General features: G+C 35.8%; 1 protein-coding gene across 2 annotated transcripts in view; it reads right to left on the bottom strand.

Moving 5' to 3' along the window:
• Positions 1-4,567: 4,567 nt before the first annotated feature.
• LOC120525260 (protein FAM122A) overlaps positions 4,568-24,380 on the bottom strand; it is a 33,187-nt gene continuing 13,374 nt past the window's right edge. The window contains exons 2-9 of one of the 2 annotated variants that reach the window (XM_039747398.1): positions 22,696-22,780; positions 21,712-21,762; positions 19,894-19,940; positions 19,593-19,647; positions 14,574-14,641; positions 14,383-14,441; positions 7,840-7,942; positions 4,568-7,758 (exon numbers count right to left, since the gene is read on the bottom strand). In XM_039747398.1, coding sequence (XP_039603332.1) covers positions 7,611-7,758; positions 7,840-7,942; positions 14,383-14,441; positions 14,574-14,641; positions 19,593-19,647; positions 19,894-19,940; positions 21,712-21,762; positions 22,696-22,780 — 616 coding nt within the window. In that variant the 3' untranslated portion in view covers positions 4,568-7,610. The remainder of the gene's footprint in view (positions 7,759-7,839; positions 7,943-14,382; positions 14,442-14,573; positions 14,642-19,592; positions 19,648-19,893; positions 19,941-21,711; positions 21,763-22,695; positions 22,781-24,380) is intronic. The other variant, XM_039747399.1, reaches the window with a different exon arrangement.

The raw sequence follows: 24,380 nt of genomic DNA, 5'->3' as shown, positions 1-24,380 counted from the left end.
TTTCAACCTTCACAAACATATGCAGTTTTAATATCTGGAAAAATTTGGAATTAACTTGCTTAGAGATCTTTATATAGACAACGCCTTTGCATCCTATGAACAATTACATTCCAAATTTAACATTCCAGCTACAAATTTCTTTCACTATCTTCAAATCAGGAACTTTGTTAAACAGAACCTTCCAGATTTTCCTCATCTTGCACCCTCATCCACGCTGGAAAAATATTGCTCAATTTTGAGGAATTAGACTCCATCTCTACAATATATAAAATCATTTTACAATCCCTTCCTTTCAAAGATCCAAGAGGACACTGGGAAAATGACCTCTCAATTAATATATCAGAAAAGGAGTGGAAAGTAGCAATGCAGAGAATTCACTCAAGCTCCATATGCAAAGCATACAATTATACAACTCAAAATTATATATCGAGCACATCTGTCTCGACTAAAACTCTCCAAAATGTTTCCAGGGCATGATCCAACCTGCGAACGTTGCAACCAAGCCCCAGCCTCACTGGGTTACATGTTCTGGGCCTGCACCAAATTAACATTATTCTGGACAAAAATTTTAATTACCTCTCAGACAGCCTTGGACTCACAATCCCTCCTAACCCATTAACAGCTGTGTTTGGGGTTCTTCCAGAGGGGCTTAAAGTGGAGAAGGACAAACAAATTGTGATTGCATTCACTACACTGTTGGCACACAGACTTATTCTGATAAACTGGAAGAACCCAAACTCTCCTCTTTTAAGTCAGTGGGAAACTGATGTGTTATATTATTTAAAATTGGAAAAAATCAAATACTCAGTTAGAGGATCTGTACAGACTTTTTCAAAACATGGCAGGATCTAATCAGTAATATTTTAAAATAAGTTTATAAAGCACAGAGAATTTATTAATTTAGGTATTTTTACAAGCCTTAAATTTTACACCATTTGGCTTGCTCTCTCTCTCAGGGGTGGGGATCGATCTGTTCTTAACATAATTCTTTTTTTTGTAAAAACTTGATTGCTATGTATTGATTGTAATAAAATTAATAAATAAATAATAATAATAAAAAAAAAAAGAATTTTGCAGTGATGATTGTCCTTCTGGAAGTTTCTCCCTTCTCCAAACAGGTTCTTTTGCAATCAGACAGAGTGACAATTCAGTTCTTGGACAGCTCTTTTACCACAGTCCTTCTCCCATGATTGCTCAGTTTGGTTGGGTGGCCATGTCTAGAAAGAGTTGTGTTTATTCCATACTTACTCAGTTTAAGAATTGTGAAGATCTTACAAATGTGAGTGCACCATCCAGTCCATCAAACTTGTTTGGTTAGCTACTGTAATAGTAAAATTGTCCCAGTATCTCATCCTGATAATTGTTTCTGCAATATAACAAGACATAAGTGAATTCTAAGCTAGATTTACATTTTGTTTCATTCATGGAAGCACTGCTTTGGTCCAGTAAAAATGTTACAGAGGATGGAAAGCCAACATAAATAGACCAGATTCACTACCCACTGGTTTGTCAATATCTGTCTGTCCAGAAGTTACACTTTGTTTGCCATACTCAGCATTAAAATTTGGAATGTGTCATCTATTGGAATGGTTTTAGTAATGTATGTAGTAAGAAAATTTATTGCATTTGTTTCAACAGATGGTACACTGTAAATGTTAGCATCAATGTTGAAAATCTAATTCCACATGCCATTTAATTGAGGCAACAAATTGACACCAAGACTTAATAAAGTAGAATTTAAACAGAAAAAAATACAGGAATTCAAAAAGAATGTCAAAGGAATACTAACTAACTTAATTTTAGTCCATTACATAATTTGGTGTTCTGCCCTCATTAATATAGCAAATGAAACCAGAAGTTGTGTAAATAAATGAAAAATTCCATGAACAGGTATAAAGAAGGTGAGATGGAATCCAAGGACCTGAGCTTAATACACCTGCAGACATTCCACCAGCTACTTCCTTATGTGCAACAACTAATGGGATTTGTACATTCTCTGTGAACTTTTTATTTCCTATTATTTTGTCAGTTTATAATTTCCTTTATTAGGTTACAGTGTCTGTTGTACTGTATATGCCATCTGTTGAAATAGAAAAGGCACTGCATTTTACTAGTGCATGCAGCAAACTGCTGGAAATTACCATGAATGACACCCTTGAGTGAGCATGTAGTGGACTGCAGTTACACTATATTGAATTAATTTCAAGTTATATGGCACATCTGCCATTTGGTGCTAGATGAATAGTCCACAAAAAAACACTCAATAATTAAAAATTGTGCAGTGTCAGCTTTCCTGGAGATACACAAAAATTAGTCAGATGCACAGGGGTCTACTATCACCAACTTTTCTAGTCTAGGGGCATCCCCTCTTTAATGTGTGTTAAAGATGGGGCCGGGTGTACTGTTTATGGCACATACTGTGGAATCATCACATGGAAAGTTCTTTCTTTCATTAAACTGGATAGCCCAGCTTAGACTCTGTTGTAGAATGGCCTTGAGTGGCTAGTTGGTCTAGGTATCCAAGACTGACCATGTTGCCTATACTTTTTTTGTACTGATTAGCAGATGTGAGTGACACATTAAGTTGGTACCTACCTTTTACAACAAACTTCTTCAATTTTGAGTGGCACAAAGTACCACTACATGGACAATGAGCTGGGAGCTCTCGTGAAGCATCAAGTGCTGCAAAAACATCAAGACAAGTCTGATGAATTAGGGAGAGCAGGTCCCTCATGAAATTTCAGGAGCTGGTCAGAGGTCATCAGTTTATTAATAGATATTGTTGGTTTCCATTTATGTAAAACAGTTTCTAGTTTGTTTTCTGTGTTTTAACAAATCTGTGTCTTTATGTGTAATAACTCTTTTGTTTAGTAATTTATGAAATCTATACTTGTATTTTACCTAAGAATATGTGTGTTGTGTCTGCATTCAGTGAATTATCTCCAGTTCCACTACATCCCAAAGATGCTCTGCTGGATTGAGATCTGGTGACTGTAGTGGCTTTTGAGTACAGTGAACTCATTGTCATGTTAAAGAAACCAGTTTGAGATGATCTGAGCTTTGTGACATAGCATGTTATCTTGCTGAAAGTAGCCATCTAAAGATGGGTATACTTTATTCATAAACAGATGAACATGGTCAGCAGCAATACTCAGGTAGGCTGTGGCATTTAAACAATACTGAATGGGTGCTAAGGAGCCCAAAGTGTACCAAGAAAATATCCCCCACACCATTACACAACCAACAGCAGCCTGAATACAAGGCAGGATGGATCCATGCTTTCATATTGTTGATGCCAAATTCTGATCCCATCATCCAAATGTCAGCAGCAGAATCAAGACTAATCAGATCAGGCAACATTTTTCAAATCTTCTATTGTCCAATTTTGGTGAGCCCATGCAAATTGTAGCCTCAGTTGTCTGTTTTTAGCTGACAGGAGTGGCACTTAGTGTGGTCTCTAGCTGCTGTAACCCATCTGCTGTGCATTCTGAGATGCTCTTCTTCATACCTTGGTTGTAACAAGTGGTTATTTGAGTTACTTTTGCCTTTCTATCAGCTCAAACCAGTCTGGCATTCTCCTCTGACGTCAACAAGGCATTTCTGCCCAGAGAACTGCCGCTCATTGGATATTTTCCTTTTTTTAGAACTTTGTTTACAAACCCTAGAGATGGTTGTGCATGAAAATTCCAGTAGATCATCTGGTTCTGAAATACTCAGACCAGCTTGTCCGGCACCAACAACCATCCCACGTTCAAAGTCACTTAAATCACCTTTCTTCCCCATTGTAATGCCTAGTTTGAACTTTAGCAGATTGTATTGAAATGCCTAAAAACACTGAGTTGCTGCAATGTGATTGGCTGATTTGCATTAAAAAGCACGATTAATGTATATTTGACTAGTAGTAAAACCGAAGGACTGGCTACATTCACTTGATCTTCTTGTTAGGGATGCAAGAATATGAGATGTAAATTGTAGCCTACTGTTGGTTACATCTAAATGTGTCAAACCTCAATTGAAAAACTATAGAAGGGTGCTTTTTTGGGAGTCATTTACATGGACAGTCTACTACACAGTCTTACTATTTTAAGATACAATTTCTTTATATTAAATATATTATGTTAATTTTATGTATAGATTATAATCTAAAAGTGAAACACAATGTGTTTTTTAATCACTTACCCTGGATATATCATGTTTTTTTGCCCTTTATATGATAACAGGTCATTAGCTGGTTCTTATGTCCAGTAAACCCAGGCTCATTACTATCTAATAACTCTACCTTCTGTTTTCAGTAGTTTGTTCTGTATGAACTCACTTAACATTTCAGGTATTTATCTGTCTCTCATCAGAGATCTAAGAGATTGAACCTTTTCTGGCAAAAGTTATCAATATGTCAATACCACTACTGGGTGCAACCTTTTTTTCTGCCAGTTTTTCAGTACAATTATGTTCTCTACTTTCACTTTTTGTTCTTTACAGATTAAGAAAAGTTCTTTAATAAAAAGAGACACATTCAGGCAGATACTGCATTAGCTGCACCCACACCAAAATAAGAAATCAAGACAGGTTGTGGGATACAGGTTTATTTCAGCAATTCTGGAGTTGAAAGGAGTACACAGCATGATTTGCACAAACATCTGATATTTAGGAAGAGCACAGAAAAAGGTAATACTGCAAGATATAAAAACAAAGTATGTGCATGGACCCATACTGTATATTCAACCCGAACACTTAAAAATGGGACATGGCAGGTAAAAGACTGAACATTGGTTGTGGACTTTACAGTCCTACTCAGTTACAACCTAAATTCTGCATGATAATGACGGGGCCATTTAGAACTCCAATTTGGTCCTTGGGGATGCCACTGGCTGTGGGTTATCATTCCAATCATTTTCCTTATTAAAAATATGATTCCTAATTTAATTAAGAATTTACTTTTTTAACCTTTTTCCCTAGCTAAAGAGAACAGAGTATAAAAATTGGTGTTCAAATTTTAAAAAATACATAAACTAAACACTGGTAAAATTGGATAAACAATAGTACAAAAATGGCGAAAAATAAAAATTTGAAAGTCTGCTATAACCAGTAGTTCAGTATGCATCAAAGGTGTACCAAGGAAACAAAAGCCAATATATATTTCACAACCTATTTTTTACGTTAACAGTACAGGCAAATCAGAATGTTTGTTTTCAATTTATGAACTCAAGGTTCTATTTTGCAAGTCACTTTTGCCAATAGTTGATATGAACATGTACAACAAAATGGTAACAATTATTTACCAATGTTCTTAATTGTTTTAGTTCAATACTTTCAACATTAAATGCCTCAGTTTTTATAACATTTTCAAATATGGAAGTAAGTCTGGCATTCTAGTTGGAATCAATGAGTGAATTTCTTAATTCTGCAACTGAAATAACAACCACCAAAATAATGCCTTGAACACAGACACGCTGAAGAGTGCAAGGTACAGTATATAACTACAGCAATGCAAGTGGGCTATTTTATTTTACCTTAACCAGAAGCAGGCAAACTCAGTGCTGCAGCCCAATAGGTTTTTGTTTGAAAACAATCTGAAAATCAGCAGCTTCTTTGAGTCTGCCCTGAACCTTTTAATCTAACTGTACCACTGGTTTACAATTAAAAATGTTTGAAAGAACTTGGCATGTTAATTTTTCTCCAAAACAGCTGTACAGATATATTTGATGAAAAGCTCAATTTCATGGGCTTGGTTTCAGCCACATTACTTACTTGCTAAAAACTGCCTGTTGGACACCAGAGTGAAAAGACTGGTACACACTAACACATGCTGTATGTCATTCACATCAGAATCTGCTTATATGCTGTTAGTTTTCCTTTCGATACAATTCTTTTAAAAGAGGTGGTCTGATTACGAGCAAAACCACTTATACCAGACCAGTGAACTCAAAAATAGAACAAGTCTGTAAAAAAGAATCACATAAAGAAAGCACTGGAATTAACCCATGGTTCATCTATAGATATAACGTACCTTATTATTGTCAGATTGGTTGGAATGTAAGCTGCGGCCTTCCAGGGCTTAATTTTGACTGCCTCTGACAAAGAAGCAATAAGTTCTACATCTAACACACTGGAATCACTACTTCGACCACAGATATCTTTGTGCAAAATTATGCTTATGAAATATACTTTCATGTCAGTCTTTTTTTTCTACTCATCTGCACGTACTACATGACTCCATTCTTGTTCAGAACAGCGTGTTGGTCATGTATTTGTTACATCCCACCTTAAAAACAAATATGTAAAAAGATGGCTCCAAACCAGAAGGCCTTCTTTTTGAATCCCTTTTAAAGTTTAACAAAACATGATAAATAAATCTAAATAACCTGAAGGCAGTGTACCAACAATTGGTAAAGGCTAACAACAACACCATATATCTGATTGCAACATGAATCATTTCATTTGGTAGCCTCCCATGTAAGGCCCCCCTTTACAGCCTCTAAACATTTTCTACACTGTTTGGATGCACATTCAAAACTAGCTTCCTGCTATACTGTATACCCATATGTTTCTCCGCCTCAAAATCTTTTGCATTACAATGTTGTCAAAAGAAGACAAATGTCTAGGACTTTAAGCTTTACAGCAATACGTTATAGTCCAGTTAGAATTTTATTTGGAATGTTAAATCCTACTGTGGCCAGCACTGTCCAGACATCAAGTCACTTGTTTATCTGGAAGAAGGAAGAATTGTAATGAGCAGAAGCCAGGCCAGCGGTGGTCACTTGTTTCATGAGAAACTCTTGTGTACCAAATGTTGACAATGGTCAAATGGCTAAATGCTTCCTACTAGAACTGTCTGTGCGAAAGTGACAAGAATTATTTTTTCTTTTTTTACATGATAGACATTTGGCAGCATGTCTCTTAACAAGAAACAAAGGTCGTTTAGTCATAGTAAGGTTGATACAACTCTTTTCTACTTACACATAACTATTATGCCCTGGTCTCTGTTACTATCTACAGGTCACAAGGCTTATTTTTTGTTTATTTTCTATTTACAAGAGATTTGGTATATGACTGTACACTATGGCTTTCGTATTTATTTACATCAACAAGCATAACTTATCTATGTTCTAGATAATGGTGTGTTTATCAATTTACAGCTTATAAGGGTCACCTAGATAAATGATGGACTTTTAAGATTCTTTCACTATTTACAGGTACTATGGAGTCAATCTGCAAAATGTCACCAAGGAGCACCTTTCATCTGTTTTCATACAGTACTAGTAAACCAAGATGCCATCTCCATTTTCATTCAAGCTAGTTTGTATATTCACAGAACATGATATACAAACAGTGCAGTGCTCACTGAAGAATTAAACAAATATAACTTTTGGGGCACTGGTGCCATGATAGTTTTCATCAATATGTCAACACTAGCTTCCTCTGACTCCAAATTTTCTTTATACTCAGCATAATGGGTCTCTTATTATTATTTCCTGTTTTTTGGCTCTGTGTATTTTTCTTTGGATTCCTGGTCACTGATCTATAGGGAACTTTTTTTCCCCGCTTTGCTTGGCTTCCACCTCATGATTCTCTGATTCATTGAGCCCATTAGGAATAAGTTGGTTAATGTCCTACATTCCAGGAGGCTGAGTTGCAAAAGGTGGTGTAAAACCCATAGGCAGATGAGAGTCTGGTATGGAGACTGCAAGAGACAGTGAGTTTCCATGAGGTGGGCTACAGCTTGATACACTTGATGCAACTCCGGTCACCTGGGACACACTTGAAAATAAACAGAGTAAATGTAAGTAAACAGTACTGTGATATTGTATTAATTGTTGATACCCTCTACTTGTTTAGTACCTGAGTGTGCAGTCTACAGTGTTCACAGGAGATTCAGTGGTTCCTAACCCCGGCACTCCAGCCACGAAAAGTTTCTTTGGAGGACCATCCAGATCTGCTCCTCCTTGAATAAACAAAGGAAAGGGGTGGGGGGGATGAGGGTCACAAGCCAAACATGTACAGCTGAAGTGACAAAGTATAAAACTGCTGCCAGGAAACTGCTGTCATTTCAAACAAAACTGCAAGAGAGCAGAGCATAAGTTGGAAGGTATAACTGGAATAAAACATTTTTACCTAGTTGTAATAAGTACCATCAGAAGAACAATGGCAGAAACAAGAACTCACCAAGACAAAAAGGCATGCACATGGTTAAATAAGGAAGATGAAATCCATGATGTTAATATACATCTACTGCTTACCCGAAGCACAGTGGAAGTAGAATAATAAATAATAAGCAGTTGTATTGTGGTCATTCCAAGTTCTCAGAAAGTACTTACTGAAGATTTACATGATACTTCCCCATTAATGCACTATGTAACTATATGTCTTGGCCTTTTCAGTTATATGGGGCAGAGAAGAAGGAATATGGGAAATAATCTACGGGGATTGAAAAAAAAAGTAAATAGAATGACTGTATTTATTCATTGCCTGGGTGATCATAAGAGATTTGTTTCCTGTACATCAGTGATCGATTGTAAACAACATGTCATTTATATAAATTATCAGGAAATAAAAAACATGTGAAGGATTGGTGGCAACTATTTCATTGAAGTGTATGCTTCATGGCACAAACTGTAATTACGGAATTTCCAGTCACTTTTACATCTTGAATTTGAATTACATAGTGTGCAAAATACACCTACATATGCCCTATTAGTTTTGTACGCTGCTCACTGAGAATAAGCATAATGCCTGACTGAGGCTGTTATGCAGTTCCTTCAAAATGGAGTACAATGTAAGTACTCTAACGCTATGTTGAAAAGCACACTAATTCATTTTGTGATTTTTGTTTTGGTGTGAAAAAGCTTTATAAAATAGGAAAAATATTTGAGGCATTTCTTTTAAGAACATGAAGAAATAGCTTAGGCAAAGTTAACTGGCACATTCACTTATTTTATGCACTTTTAAATGGATTTATTCTTTAAAATGAGGAGCATGAAAATCATCAGGAGCTTTATTTACCAAAAGAAAAATATCTGCAGAAAGATAAAAGACTGTAAATCATAATTTGTTTATTTGATCCTTTTATTAAAGAAAATAAGAGTGCATTTCTCATTACACTGATACAAAATTATAATTTTTGTTCAATCTAAAAATTTTAAATAATCATTCCATTTTCAAGCCAGGTTTAGGTCAGTGCAGGTTTTAGGGGATAGCACTGGTTGCATACCACAAAACCAATATTGGAAAGGCTACACTCATACTAGGCCATTTTAGATAGGTCAATTAACCAGGTATAAATGTCTTTTCTGGGGGATTATCAGAGGACCTATTGAAAATGTCATGAATATAGAATATAAAATTCCACACTGGTTGCAACAGGGCTAGAATTCAGACTCACAACTATGCACATGTAAGGAAGCAACACCAATAAGCACACTACTGCAGTTTTATAAATGTAAATTTTAATTTTGTAACAGCAAACAAAACATACTGTGCTACAGTAAGCCTTAACATCTGAAAACAAAGTGGTGGCAGTGAGGGGTTATTATACAGTAGGCAAGAAGTTATGTCAAGACTCACAGGTAAACAGAATTCATATATTTCTGATTACCATATGTAAAATAATATATTAGGATATTGTACAATTGTAATTTTATTTTGTAAATCAACATGGGGAACATGAAAATGAGGGGCATGTGCCGCATTTATTATATTAAAATAGAGATTAATTTTGATTGTAAAGTTTTACATGGATTCACTGATAGCACTTAATTGTATTACATGATATGTTCAGAATTCCTTTTCTTAGATTTTGTTCTATTTAATGGATTTCAACAGTATTTGATCACAAAAATTGTTTACCATGATTTATTCAAGAGGTGTTCTGGACACTTATTACAATTAAGAATTGTTGTTTGCCTATAAAGGAGTTATTTTAAAAGTGAAAATAAGGAAGCTATATTTCAAGGACCTGGAAGACATTGTAAAAGGTTCTTCCCATTACTACGCCTTTGCTAGGAGTAGGTTACCTTGATAAGTATCCTCCATCTTTGCCACAACCACATCTTCCAACAATGAGTTCCTCTCTATATCCCTTCCCACACAGTTCTCCCTATGACAGCTCCTCTCCACACTTTCTAAATTTAACCCTCATTTCTTCTTACCGCTTACCCATACCATGTCAGTCTAGCTTGTCTAATATTCTTACTAATTTTTTACCACTTCCTCCCTTCTACAAACCTTCTCATTTCTCATTACCTCCCTCAGCATTCTCACTTAAAGTTACTCTCCTATTCTTCTTTATCAACAATAGCCTTATTACCATTAAAAATATTTTTACCTTTATTTTTCTTGGCACCCTTTTATCAGATATCACCCTTGACATCTTCTGTTACTGCTTCCATGCTGCCTTTATTCTCTCTCTCACCTACTTTCATTTTACAGCTCCCCTCTTCGATAATAACTGATCCCCAACATGTGATAATCGATATGCAAAACATTGCAATGTGCAAATGGGGGTTAAATCACGTGCTACTCCTCCAGACTAACAAGGTTACTCTTGCAAACTCTATTCCGTATTGTCCGAGAATTATTTTAAAAAACAGGTTAACATGATTTTTGACAAAGGCAGAATGCTTTAAATTTAGAAACGGGTATGTGAATTCTGCACTCCATCTTGATATGTTGGCTGCACAGCACACTAAGGATTTACTTTTCACTCTGCAATATTAACAATGGGATACAAAGTGTCAATGTGTTGTGGTATATAGTAGTTACCTGCCTAGCAGTTAATTTATATACACAAAAGTTTCAGTATGATTAACACTAGAATTACCAAAGCTTACGAGAAAACTCGTAAATCCGGCCCACCTTAAATCCACTCGTACATCTCCATTCAGCGTCTTTTGTCTTGTAAATGTGTCGATAATCCCAAGCAACAACCAGCCTGCTATACCATTCAACCCTGCCAGAGAAACTGCAAAAACCTCTCCCAAATGAAGCCTTGTTTATCAGTAAGTCAGGTACCTAGGCTAAAAAAATATATTGTTATTCAGAACACATGCATTTCACGTGTGTTTCGTGTCCACAAAGATCTGTGTAAGTGTAGGATGACAGAAATGTTGAACACATACCTAAAAGACAAACTTTTTCCATGTTTTAGTACTAACAACAAAATGTAGACATGAAGTGTATAATGTGTGAAGACTGAAGTAAAAAAATATCAAATAAGCACTTTCACAAAAGATGCAAGTTTAACAGAACAAATGCGCTTTCCCCCCTCCTCTGAGACTATAACCGAAGAAAAAGAAATCAGGTTAGTGTTGCTTGTTGTCCTGACTTCTCGGGTAGTACAGCGGTTACAGCAAAGGTTCTGGGTTCGAGTCTTAATGTCTCCGAAAATAAATGTTTTGAGTAGTGAGCTGTTCTTATTGTTACTATTATACAATAAAAGCATACATTTGATCAGAGTCTGTAACAGAAGGTGTAAACGTATGGTACTTGTAATGGTTAGTGTTTTTTTTCATTCAGTTTTATTCTCTCAGTTGCATTCATGCTCACCCCAATCTGACACAGCTGTTTTCAAATAAAGACACATTATAACAGAGGTGAACTCAGATCGGAGAAAGATAACAGAAGCCCTCCCCGCAAGAAACATCCACTCACATATAAGAACAACGCAGCTGCACCAGGCGTAAAGGCAAAAGATGGCACCGTTTGGATACAGGACGAAGTCTGGCGTCATCTGCCAATCACCTGTCCTTCAAAGAAATACCATCATAGAGCAACAAGATCAGAACAAAAAAATCAAACGTGGTCACTAACTACAACCGCATGAAGGTATGCAAATGAATATAATGTTGCATTAGTGCAACAACGTTTTCCGAAATGTACAATACTGGTCATAAAATGAATTATTCCAAATGTCATATATACCGAAGTCTCTTTTTTTTGCCAGTGCGGCTTTGATATCATGGATCAGGTGCATTATAATTCAGCGTGAGCAGGAGCACTCAAGAATAAAACTGAATAAAAAAATTGACATCCACAGTCATTCTTAGTCAAGCACACCACTCACATCCACTTCCACAGTTTTTCCAGTCCTGTTTGCGCACCAGATCTGACACGGTTTTCAAATAGGGGTTGGTGTAACAAAACAAGTTTGTTTATTATACCACGTCTTTATCTGAAAACAGCGTCAGATCCGGAGGGTGTGTGGGAGCTTGAACGTGAATGAGAGAATAAAACTGAAAAAAAAAATGCTAACTTTAACTATAAATTTACAGACGCAAATCAAATGTATGCTTTTATTGTATGATATTAACAATAAGATCAGCTCACTACTGAAAATGGTAAATTTGGGAATCAGCTGATATCAAAACCACAACCTCTTGATTGGAAGGCAGCAGTTCTTAGCTTTGCACCATGCAAGCTATCGTTTCAACCGCCTACCATAACCTGCTTTCTTTATTTCATATTTGTATTTCAGACTTCACACCTTATACATTTCATGTCTACATTTTTTCAATTATTACTAAAACATGAAAAATGTTTCTGTGTTAACTACATTTTACATAGATTGTTGTTGACACGGAACACACATGAAATGTATGTATTCCAAATGATGATATACTATTTTACCCTATAAAGCTCCAGCACTTCACTCGAAGATAAACACTGAGCACTGAGAAACTTCTTTGCGAAATGAGCTGCAGCAGTGGGCGGGGGGATGGGATAACAGGCTGCTTGCTGCTTATCGACACATTTACAGGACAAAAGACACTGACGGAGAAGTGAGAATGGGTTTAAGGTGGGCTGGATTTAGAAGCTTTCTCATAGGCTCTGGTAATTCTAGTGTTAAATCAACTGCACAGAAATTACTGTTAGATAAACTAGAAATCTTTATTTTGTTTTTGTTATAATGTGAAATAACAATCATTTTATAAACTAGTTTCAAGAAAGGCAAGAGCATGGTATCTGATAACATTTTAGTCTCTAAAACAGTATTTCCCAAACTCTGTCCTGGGGATCTACTGTGGTTGCAGTTATTTTTTCCAACCAGATTCCTAATCATTGACAACACTGATCTCATTTAATTAGCTGTTATTTTTTTCTCTTATTTTACATTCAGAAAAGCACAGCTGCGTGATTTTACATTTATAAGACATTTAGAAATAGTTCTGCTTTTTCTAAAGATTTAAATGCTTAACTCTCTTTTGTTGATTTCATTGTATTTTATCTTTTCTCTGTGCAGTTTTCCCTCTTTGTTGTATCTTATTAATGACAATCAAAAATGAGCAGAGCAGACACACAGGTAAACAACAGTGAATAATCAAAGGCTGCAAGTACGTTAGCATCAGACCCAATAATTAGTAAATAATGGATTAATTAAACAATTAGAACACCTTAAAAAGTAGAATGAATTTCGAGATGTAAATATTGTTAAAAAGAACAAACAATACATAATTCCCATATAACTGCTTGGTACATTTTCTAATTTCTATGTTGTTCCCAAAACAATGAACTTGGGAAATAACAGTTCACTTAATTAGCCCAGGAGTTCAATTAAAAACAGAAGCTGGTTGGATTAAAAACATGCAGCCACACTGGGTCCCCAGGACCGAGTTTGGGAAACACTGTTCTAAAACAAAGAGCTTTTACTGATTTTTTAAATCAGTCAGTCTACTTTCAGAAAAGAGAAATACATATCAATTATTAGAAACAAAGAAAAAAATCTGTAGAATATACATTTAATTATGTGATTCTCATTTGAAAAGAAAAAAAAAAAAACTGGCAGAATGCAATAACTCTTTCAATGAAATAAATAGCTTCCATTCACTGTAACATTTTTAAAAGCATTAACTGGAAGTGTGTTTCAATATGCAAAACAAAGAACTTCTGAAAATACTGCAACTTTAAGTTTGAATATGAACAGCTGTTTGCTGTGTCTTGTATTGCATTTTTCATCCACACATGATATTAAAGGTAAAAGTAATAATAACATTTGGATAAAAATTGAAATATTTTTTGGTGTAAAAATGAAGATGGGAAATTATGAGGTACTTATGTGATTTTAGTAATAAACATGACAAGTATACCTTGTCCATTACTCAAGTTTTCTTCAGTCTTCAAAGTAAACCAGTTTCTCAAATTACTTTACAAATAAGCATGAACAAAAACTTAATGTAGGATTTCTGCAATGGATAAGCAAGTTATCCTAACAGTTGTACTTTGGCTAGTTTTGTGGCTAGTTCTGTGGCTATATGCATCATCCTCTCAAAGCATACTCAAAAACAAAATATCAAAGCAAAACACCCTTTAAGATCAGAATATATTTCTTTTTGTTTAGGGCTTCAATTACTTAGCAGTCTGTTCCATCAGCACAAGGAAAGCAGAACCTACCTTTCCTCTTCAGAGTACACAAGGGTGGTGAGAGGATTCTGGGGCTTGCACCCCCCCTGCTGACAGACAGAAGGCAGGATTCAGAAAACTGCTAAAAATCTATCAGCAAAGCTGCTCACACACCATATAAAACATAATCTTTATAGGATGGATTCTAGGTCAGTTACAGCACACATTGACTGAATTCCTACCTTCCAAATCTACGAGTTGGACTGGGTGATGAGTTTGGAGTGGCACAGCTGTCTATGGATTGGTTTGGCTGAAAAATATATAAAAAAAGAAATAATGACAGGACTAAAGCAAAATATGTGTTAATTCTGTTTGGGTACTAAACAGTAAAGGATCTCTTTAGTTGATGCCTAACCAAACACAAACTGGACATAATTTGAATTATACTAGAAAAGCAGCATTAGGTAAACTGGTCCAGGTAACAGTGAATATAGGTGTGTATGCAAGTAAGCCATTGGATGCACTTGTATCACAACCATCCATAGCTGCCACCTGCCTTGACCAAAGCTTTAGGGATTAGCATCTTCATTCCTCTATTCTATAATAGAAAAAGCAGACTTGGAGCATGGAGGAATATTGTTGCCTCCATTGAACACCTGCCCCTCAATATGTATACTAATTTAGAAGTCAGTTTATGCTAATCATTCCACCAGAACGACTACGATTGCTTGGTCTGGTGTGAGCGAGTGTGAAAATGTGTGGTTCAGTGTTTTTTTGTGGACTGGTGCCTTTCCACAGATGATTTCTACTTTGTGTCCATTGCTGATGCCATAGGCTCTGGCTGCCTAGAACCTTGCACTACTACCAATTTTAATTGATATGGTGTATCTTTACTATGAACACTTTGTTTCAAATATTTGGTGCACAGTGATGCTGACTGAATTGCTAAAACAGGTCAAATTTTGATTAGGAATTTCAATTAATTTGATGAGGTCTCCTCTAAACTAATGACTAAAATAATTCCATAATATTTTGCACCAGTATGCTGACACAAGAATGCTCCTCAGCAAAGCCTTGGTAGTATATGGGTGGCTGTTATGCACATGTAAGAGGGAACTTTGATGATGAAACTGAGAACAGTAATAAAACAAACTTTACATATACAAGATATGAGATATGGTTAGATTTGCATTCATAGCTGAGCAAATATGCATACTGCCAGTTCCATAAGATGTACAAGCAAAATTCATCAAATCAATTTCACTGAAAATTATTTTATCATATTCTCAGACTTCACAAATGTTCTAACCAGCTGTGTTCACCACTAACTGCTATTTAACTACCAGTGATGGGCCTATTACATATGTTAAAAAAAAGATGCTAGTAACAAAGCATATATTTTGTGTGGAAATCTCTAAATGCACTGCTCTTTTTGGGTTCAAATATTGAATCCTCTCCACTGTTCTTAAAAGATAGGCCTTATACCGTTAAAACAAAGTGATTACAGAGCAGAACTATTTACCTCCTGCCTAGATACTACTAGGCTCGTCACAAATATATGTGGTTGATCCATTCCAGCATTGGTTTTAGAGCAGTGCGACACGATTTTCCTGTCAATTTTGGTAGAGTACGTTACGGAAGCATATTAGGGCCACGGTGGAAAAAAAAAATACAGACACAGTGAAGAAAAAATCAAAATGTGGAGATTAAAGTCGACATGTTGACTTTATTCTTGACATTTCCACTTTATTCTCGTCATTTACATCGAGATTAAAGTTGACATTTCCACTTTATTCTCGTAGTTTACTTTGTCAGTAGAATGTCAGAAACTAAACTTCATCTTAAAATGAATGTTTCATTTACTAGATTTTCTCCAACCCTGTCATAAATTATGTAGCACATTAAATGCTTTGTGTTAAGTGTTCCATGACCCATGTTAATTGGTACACCCTTCTTAAACTGATTTCCTCTTGCGCTAAGAGGAGGCGCAGGCAGCGATCGCCGCACAGAATACATTCACTTAATGATATTCCTGCTCTCTGAACATTTAGAATGCTAAAATAAATACTTGATATTATTTTCTTGATGAAATGTATTAAAGCATGTGGGGGCACGGTGGCAGCACTGCTGCCTTGCAGCAAGGGGGTCCCGGGTGTACCCTGCCTTGAGTTTGCATGTTTTTTCTGGTGGGTTTACTCAGCGTGCTTCAGTTTCCTTTCAAAGTTATGTAGGATGTGGGGTTTTGTTATGTATTATTGACCCTGCTACTGTATGTGTTGCTCCTATTCACCCTGCGATGTGCTGGCACCCCATTCAGGATTTGCTCCTGCCTCGCACATGATGCTTGCTGGGATGGGCGCAACCCTGAATGGATGGCACAATTAAACATGTATAACGAAGATTTTTTTTAAAGTTCTGAAAAATCTAAGGTCTAAGTTTATAACTAGTTTTAATTTCACAAAGATGTTTATCATGTGGTGATTGGTTATGTGGAGAAAGAAAAAGGAAAAAATCTATACGTCAAATAGATACAGCACGCATGCAATAAATAAAGCCCGCTCAGAAGAACATCCATTGAATTCTGTGTTCGTGTGTCCAACCACCACATCATGAACCCAACATTTACACAATATTTCAGTTAAACCTGTGCGATACCCATTCATATACCCAGTTTTTTGGAGCCTCGTCACACCTGTTATAAAGTTCTCTACACTCAACGTACACCTGGGGACTCCTTAATGCAAGGGAGCAACACTACAGCCACGCCACAGTGCCCCCGCCACCCATGTTTAATACATGCTTTAATGCATTTCATCATGAAAAAGATATCAAGTATTTATCTTAGTATTCTGAATGTTCATAGAGCAGGAATATCATGAAGTCAATGTGCGGCGATCACTGCCGGCGCCTCCTCAGTGCAAGAGGAAGTAAGTTTAAGAAGGGCATAGAGATTAACAACTGGGGTGGGGAACACTTAACACAAAGCATTTAATGTACTACATTAACTTATGATGGGGTTTGAGAAAATCTAGTAAATGAAACATTCATTTTGAGATGACGTTTAGTTTGCGACATTCTACTGACAAAATAAACTACGAGAATAAAGTGGAAATGTCGACATAAATGTCGAGAATGAAGTGGAAATGTTAACTTTAATCTCGACATGAATGGCGAGAATAAAGTCAACATGTCAACTTTATTCTCGACATTTACTTTTTTTTTTTGTTCACTGTGTCCGTATTTTTTTTTCCCCACCGTGGCCCTAATACACTTCCATAGTATATAATAACTGAGCTTTGCAAATACTAGAGGTGTAACAATTTTAAAAAAATCATGATTTTAATCAATCCAATACTGTGCTGTAATTATTTAATAACAAAGTGCTGTAATGATTCAATACATTTTTCAATACAGCAAACACCAGTAATGTCCAGAGACTCTTTCTTTTTCATTTTAAATTTATTAAAACAACTAATCCTATAAAAAATTGTTTTGCCTGATCCATTCAAAATGGTTTGCTGTGTTGCTTTTTCCTAATGAGGAAGATGCTAACTTTCTTGCAGTTACAGAGATTACTAAGGTGGTCTTAGTAATTCTGGGTGATAGGTGCTGCTGAAACTAAAAAAAAAAGAGATCAGGCTGATCTGAGTAACTTTAGGCTAGTAACCGTAACATGCATCACAGGTAAATTAAACAAAGCAATTATTAAGGAAAAGATCTAATATCAAATGATTAGAACAAGTGTATTAGTGAATAGTTAGCATGGGTTTAGACAAGGAGGATCATTTTCACAAATATGTTTGAATTTTTAAGGAACCAACAAAAGCATATGATCAGGGGAATATAGTATTATTTATCTCGATTTTCAGAAGTCTCCAGATAAGGATCGACATTAGAGACTACTGATATATGTAGATGGGTACAAAATTGACTTAAGCACTGGAAGCAAATGGTTATGGTACAAGTAACTTTTTCAGAATTAGGTAAAAGTGGTGTCACTCAAAGATCAGTGCTGGGGCTGCTGCTCCTTTTAATAGACTGTATATAAATGATTTTGATAAGAGTATAAATAACAATAAGTTTGCAGATGATACAAACTAGATGGAATGGCCAGTAAATGTAGAATCTGCCAAATCATTACAAAAAGCCCTAGACAAAATAAGTCTTGGGCAATTGAAATTTAATGTAAATAAATATAAACTATTACATGAACAAAGTAAAAATGTAAGATTTAAATACACATTAGAAAGATGGAAACTTGATAAAACTACCAGGGCCATTTCATAAGGTGTGTTTTCATGAATTTCCTGATCTACATCCTGACAGTGTACAGAAACCATTAAGAAGAATAAAAAGTCTAAGGTTATTTATCACAAAATTTACAATACAATCAAGGAATGTTATCCTTAACTTATTTAACAAACTTGTGAGCCCTCATCTTGAGTACTGTGCACTTTTTTAGTCTCAGTATTATTATAAATTCTTCAAAAACATGGAAAAACATATGGAAAGTGGTCAAGGGTAGATATTCTGCAAAAAAACATTTGAATGTAGTTCTTCATACAGTGAATAATAACACGTGAAATAAGTTACCTCATAGTAGTAGGGTATGCAATAGGCCTTTTGGGGACCTTTAAAACTTGAATCAATGCTATTTTAGATAAATTAAATAAAAAGGACTGGTTTGTTAGAGCGAATGGCCTGTTGTAATGTTTTAGCAGATGAGTGCAAATGTTTGTGGTATTAGCAAATGTGTATTCTACTCTCATTTTACATATTTGGTACACTGTAACTTTTCGAACCATCACTTGATAGCCATCCCTGTCATAACTTACAAAAAAGTCAAAATCTTCCCAAAGACACTGCTGTGTTCCATGAAGAACAACTAGCAACTCAAAGCCTGCTTTTTTCTTCAGTATAGTGTCTACAATGTTTGACTTACTATTTGTTTCAAATCAATATCTCAAACAGAATCATACTAAACAGTGTGGAGTCTCGGTACACCCTTAGTGCATACCCCATACTTTTCTTTTGTCTTTCCTATGACATTTTCCAATTAGTTATTTCCTAAGATAGAACAATATTATTTTACTTAAACTTGCTGTTGCTTGTTTCACTTCCAATACTATAGCAAATTCAGTTTAAAAATTAGAGAAAGAAAAACTGCTTTATCAAAATGTCTTTTGAAAGCACAAGTAGCTGTTGTCTGACAGATAAAGTTGCTATTCCATTGTTCTCGCTCAGTTCAAAATTAAACTCACCAATGAGAAGTTCTCATCCCAGACATGCTCAACAAAGGGGGATCTCAGTCCAGGGCTGTGGACAGTGAAAGAGAAAGGCACCGTTACTTTGTGAGATTATAAAAAAAAGATATGCAACTCACCTTCAAGGAGATGATTTAGTTTTCCAGGGCAAACATTACAGTTGTTCAGAAGAATAATGAAGTTGTGTAACATCAACAGACACATGATGAACCGAACAGGCCTCGTTCAGCAAGCCAAGATTATTGTATCATCGACAAATGTGTGTCACTGTAGCCACACACAAGCAATTCTCACCTACCAGTCCCTGTGCAGTGGATCCTGGGCGTTTTGTTCCATACTCTCTTCCTATCAACGAAGTACAGAAAATATTTAATAAAGAGAAACAAACTGGAGAAGTGTCCTTAGTTTTAATAAGTCAACTTTCTAACAGTCATAAGACTGCTAAATGGATCACTTAACTATTCTCAAACTTTAAAACACGGGTAAAAAACAAAAATGGTAGTTGCCAAATAATAAATGTTTATTGAAAAAATAATTCATCCTCGTATTATTTTCTAAAACTTTGCATATTTTCACATTAAATTTGGCCACTATTCATGGGGATCATACCACTGTATAAACAGAATCTAAATGAAGACACTTTCAATTTGTTCCAGTGCAACTTAGTCAGAGATATAACTGTGTCAGAGTAACACAAACTCTAGCAATCCATTTAAAGGGAAATCTTTTTTGATAGAAATGCTTTTGTACATTCACACTTTGAGAGTTTGTAACATTCAGTATGCAATGATTTAGAAAATTTAACAAGTGTTAAAAACTTTATTGTAATCTATAAAATAAAATTGACAAGTGAATCTAAAATGGTTTTGAAACCTTAAAACATACGAGCATACACATTTTAACAAAATGTTTTAGCAGGAGTGTAAAAAGGGTAATATTTTTAAATTGTGAAGTCAAATTATCTCTTACTGCTCAGGAAAAAATTAAATCATTCCCATGTCCTTTGGGTGTTCAAAGTAATTATAATTGCAGTGAATATACACTGACCATTCTACAAAGCATGTAACATTTAATCTAAGTTCTCGCCAAAGAGAGGTTAAATAAAGCATTAGTCAAATGTAGGCAGCTAGTGAAATCTAAGCCAATTACAAATTTATTGCAAATACATTGGAACCTTGGTTCATGTACAAATAGGTTTATGACCAAAAAATTTGCCAAACTTTTGCATCTGTTCACGACCACACACTTGGTATACAAACAAGCCAGTTTCCCTCTCGGTTTGTGCGCACCGATGATTTCTGCACGTGTGCAGTCTCTCCCTGTGCAGTGAGCGAGAGAGAGAGAGAGAGAGAGACACACACACACACACACACACACGTGTGCGAGAGAGAGTGAGAGACAGCTGGATGCATAAGGCCGAGAAGGCAGTTAAAGAATGCACCGGGTTTGCTTTTAAAGAGACAGATCCGAGCATTGTTTTAACCTTGTTGTATTTAATGAAGACTTTTTTCTATTTATTTATCTATTCTTTTAACATCCACTTGACTTCTGTTTACAGCGATCGGTTCATAGCGTGCATTGTTGCAATGTTACTTTTCTTGGTGGTTTATTAAATTACGTTTTTTGCAAATGTTCATTTTTTCCCTGTGCTTAAAACTCATTAAAAAAAAGTGTTTTTAGCGAGCGGTTCATAGCCCTCTAGCGCGAACTCTTGTAATGTTAGTTTTCTCTGTTCAAGGTGTTCTCAGTGTAATTCGTTGTGTTTTCACATTTAGTTTACTATTACGCTATGCATTCTATGGTATTATTAACTATATTTGTGCTTACAAATCTTTAAAAAAATATATTTACATACAGTTTGAACAGTCTGGAACTGATTAATTGTATTTACATACAATCGTATGGGGGAAATTACTTCGATTCATGACCAAGTTGGTTTACAACCAGAGTTTTGTAACGAATTATGGTAGTGAACCGAGGTTCCACTGTATATTAGTTTAGGCATAAGTTAATTTACAAATGCCTATAAAACATTGTTGATGTACTTGTGTCACAAACTCTCCAAGCCAGTTAGAAGCATAAAGAAGACACACCTGTACATAACCTGTCAGCTCACCTGTCTGTGGTGGTCTAGGCGATTGCTTGTCAGCCAAAATGGAGACAGAGCCTACAGCAAAAACAAGAACACACCACAATGAGTTAACACATTGACGTGATGGAAAAACAAAACAAGGCAAAAAAACATAAGCTGCAGAAAAGTTCTAGTAAAGATGTAACCAGCATATGCTCCCTAGATTTTCCCCTATAACTTCTTACAAGAACACATCAGGCTAGGTGTTTCCTTTCAATTTTCCGATAGCTGCAATGGTAAAAATGTTCACACAGAAGAAATGGTATTTTTTCAATTTTTAAATGTTTCTCCATGCTAAAGGTGGGGGACGTAAAGCTGAGTATTGTTTTTTCTTTTTCCCTTCTTCTGCGGCTAATGTTGCAATAAATGAAGGTGAAGTGGCTTTCCTCCTTTCTCCCATTCTTCTGTTAGCTAATGTGTTTACTTGTACTTTTAGAAACAAACTGGGATCATTTTCTATCCTTTTCCATCTGATATCTCTAAGATGTAGCAGAGAAGTATCTCCTTTACCTGTTACAGTGTTTAATTGGATGTCAATTACTCTAACATTTATTCATATCTCATGAAAATATTCAGTTAACTATTTACAAATCACGTCAAAGAAAATATAATCAAATACATATGCTGGACAAAAGAAATTAAAATCTTCTAGAACAAAGTCACAACTACAGTCAGCACATTAAGCAAATGCTATTTTCCTCCAATCTTAATGCGTGGTAAATATTCATTAATATATTAATTGACAGAGCCTTAAACAGCAGTAAACATTCTTTATTTGAACAATTCTGGACACATGAAAGCTTGAAACTGTTTCACAGAACAAAAACCAGCAAATAAGACATGCTGTAAGCCTCAGTTGCAGCAAGTAGCAGGAATGGGACATAAAAGTGCCAGCAAACAAGGCAGACATGTTGATGAGAAAAACACAAAACATGTAGACAAAGATAGACTGACAGACTGAGTACTGACCAGACCAGGACAGCCAAGATTGACTGACATGCTGCTTCGCCTGAACCGTGCTGAGCTGCTTGAGCTGAACACGGCTGTCCCGTCACTGAAAACGCAAAAAGCAAGGTATCAATTTTAGAAGTTAAATCATATTAGTTATGTCAAAGTTGCTAACCGATATTTTGCATGTAGTCCTCTGTGATGGCAGCCTCCTAAGATGCTTGAAATGTAACATTGTCATTACTACAAACCAAAATGAGCAACTACAAGCTTAGCAATTAGGAGAACATGGATATTTTTTTTCATGTATAAAGAGGGTCAGGAAGGTGTTGTGAAACAAGAAGTGAGCATCTTTCACTGACGTCACACCTCACAAATACTCTTATGATTTTCAGTCATTGTGTTCTTTTATGTAATCTTAAGGAAAATCAAAGTGAGGTTTAGACTATCGTGGCATGCACCATTTACTATCAGTTGTGTTGTGTGACACCTCCAGTGATTCAGTCATACCACTCTTAACAGTCCCTATAACTCTCTTCAGTTCAATAAGACAAAATCAAACTGGTTTAATTTTCTCACAGTAAATAACAAGAGATAGAAGCTAACGAGTGCTCTATCAGAACTACAATGCAAACAAGTCCCAAAAGCTATGAAGAACAATGGCACCTGCAAGGCAAGACGGAAGATGAGTATTCTACAGTATATATATTAAAAAAAAAAAAAAAAATAGCTGAGTGTTGTGTGCTCCATGCCCAAAAGATGTCAGATTGACAGGTTTACAGGTTTTTTTTCGGACACCTGTACAGAGTACAGTGAAATTCTTACCTGCATGTGCTAATGTTATATTTATTCACCTGGAAGACGCTTTTGTCCAAAGTATGCTACTAAAGAGGTCAAATATATTTGAGTAATAGCAGCCTGGGGACTGATTTGAAACAAGTGTTACAGTGTTGACCATCACAAGTGAAGAGCTGTAAACCAAACAGCAATACAAGATACGTTAACTGTTATTTTAGCTATTAAGAAACTAGCGCAATAAATTGCAAAGTATTCCTTCATCCAAGTTGAGATATCAGTGAGACAAACCAAAAGCAGGTCCTCCACTGGAGGGAAATCCAGATTCAGCTAATCAACATGCAACATGTCACCACTCTCCAATATCACTAGATAGCTCAGGTGCCTCACAGTTTCAGGAACTCTGTTAGATTCTTGTGTTGCTAATGTCAGTGTGGTGCTTGAATATTCTCATCTATCAGTGTTTTTTCTGCCGATTGTTTCCAAAATCCCAAATATGTGTGTGATATGCTAACACTGAAATTATCCAAGAGGAGATATCTTGGGTGTACATGGAGAAAATGCTGCCCAATTCAGGATGTTCCTTTTTCTGCACAACATTTTTGAAATACATAGGTCCCTGGTCCTCATTGCCCTGTAATGGAATAATAGATTAGGTGGCTTTTTGCCACAATACAAGATTTGGATCTATGATGACAAGTCCTGAAGGAATTGCTTAATCAAACCCTTATGACCTAATCCCCTCCCCACATTGAATCTTAGTCACAAGAGCAGCAGAGAAGTGTCAAACTCCAGTCTTGGAGAGCCACAGTTGCTCAAAATTCTCACTATTGCTACTTTCTTAATTAGCAACCAATTACTGATGCTAATGTAACAGACTTCTTTTATCTTGATTTTAATTGACTTCTATT

This window comes from Polypterus senegalus, chromosome 3 (genome assembly GCF_016835505.1).
Source record: "Polypterus senegalus isolate Bchr_013 chromosome 3, ASM1683550v1, whole genome shotgun sequence".
Lineage (NCBI taxonomy): Eukaryota > Metazoa > Chordata > Cladistia > Polypteriformes > Polypteridae > Polypterus > Polypterus senegalus.
The sequence above is the reverse complement of the archived record's forward strand: the minus strand, read 5'-3'. Positions and strand labels throughout refer to the sequence as shown.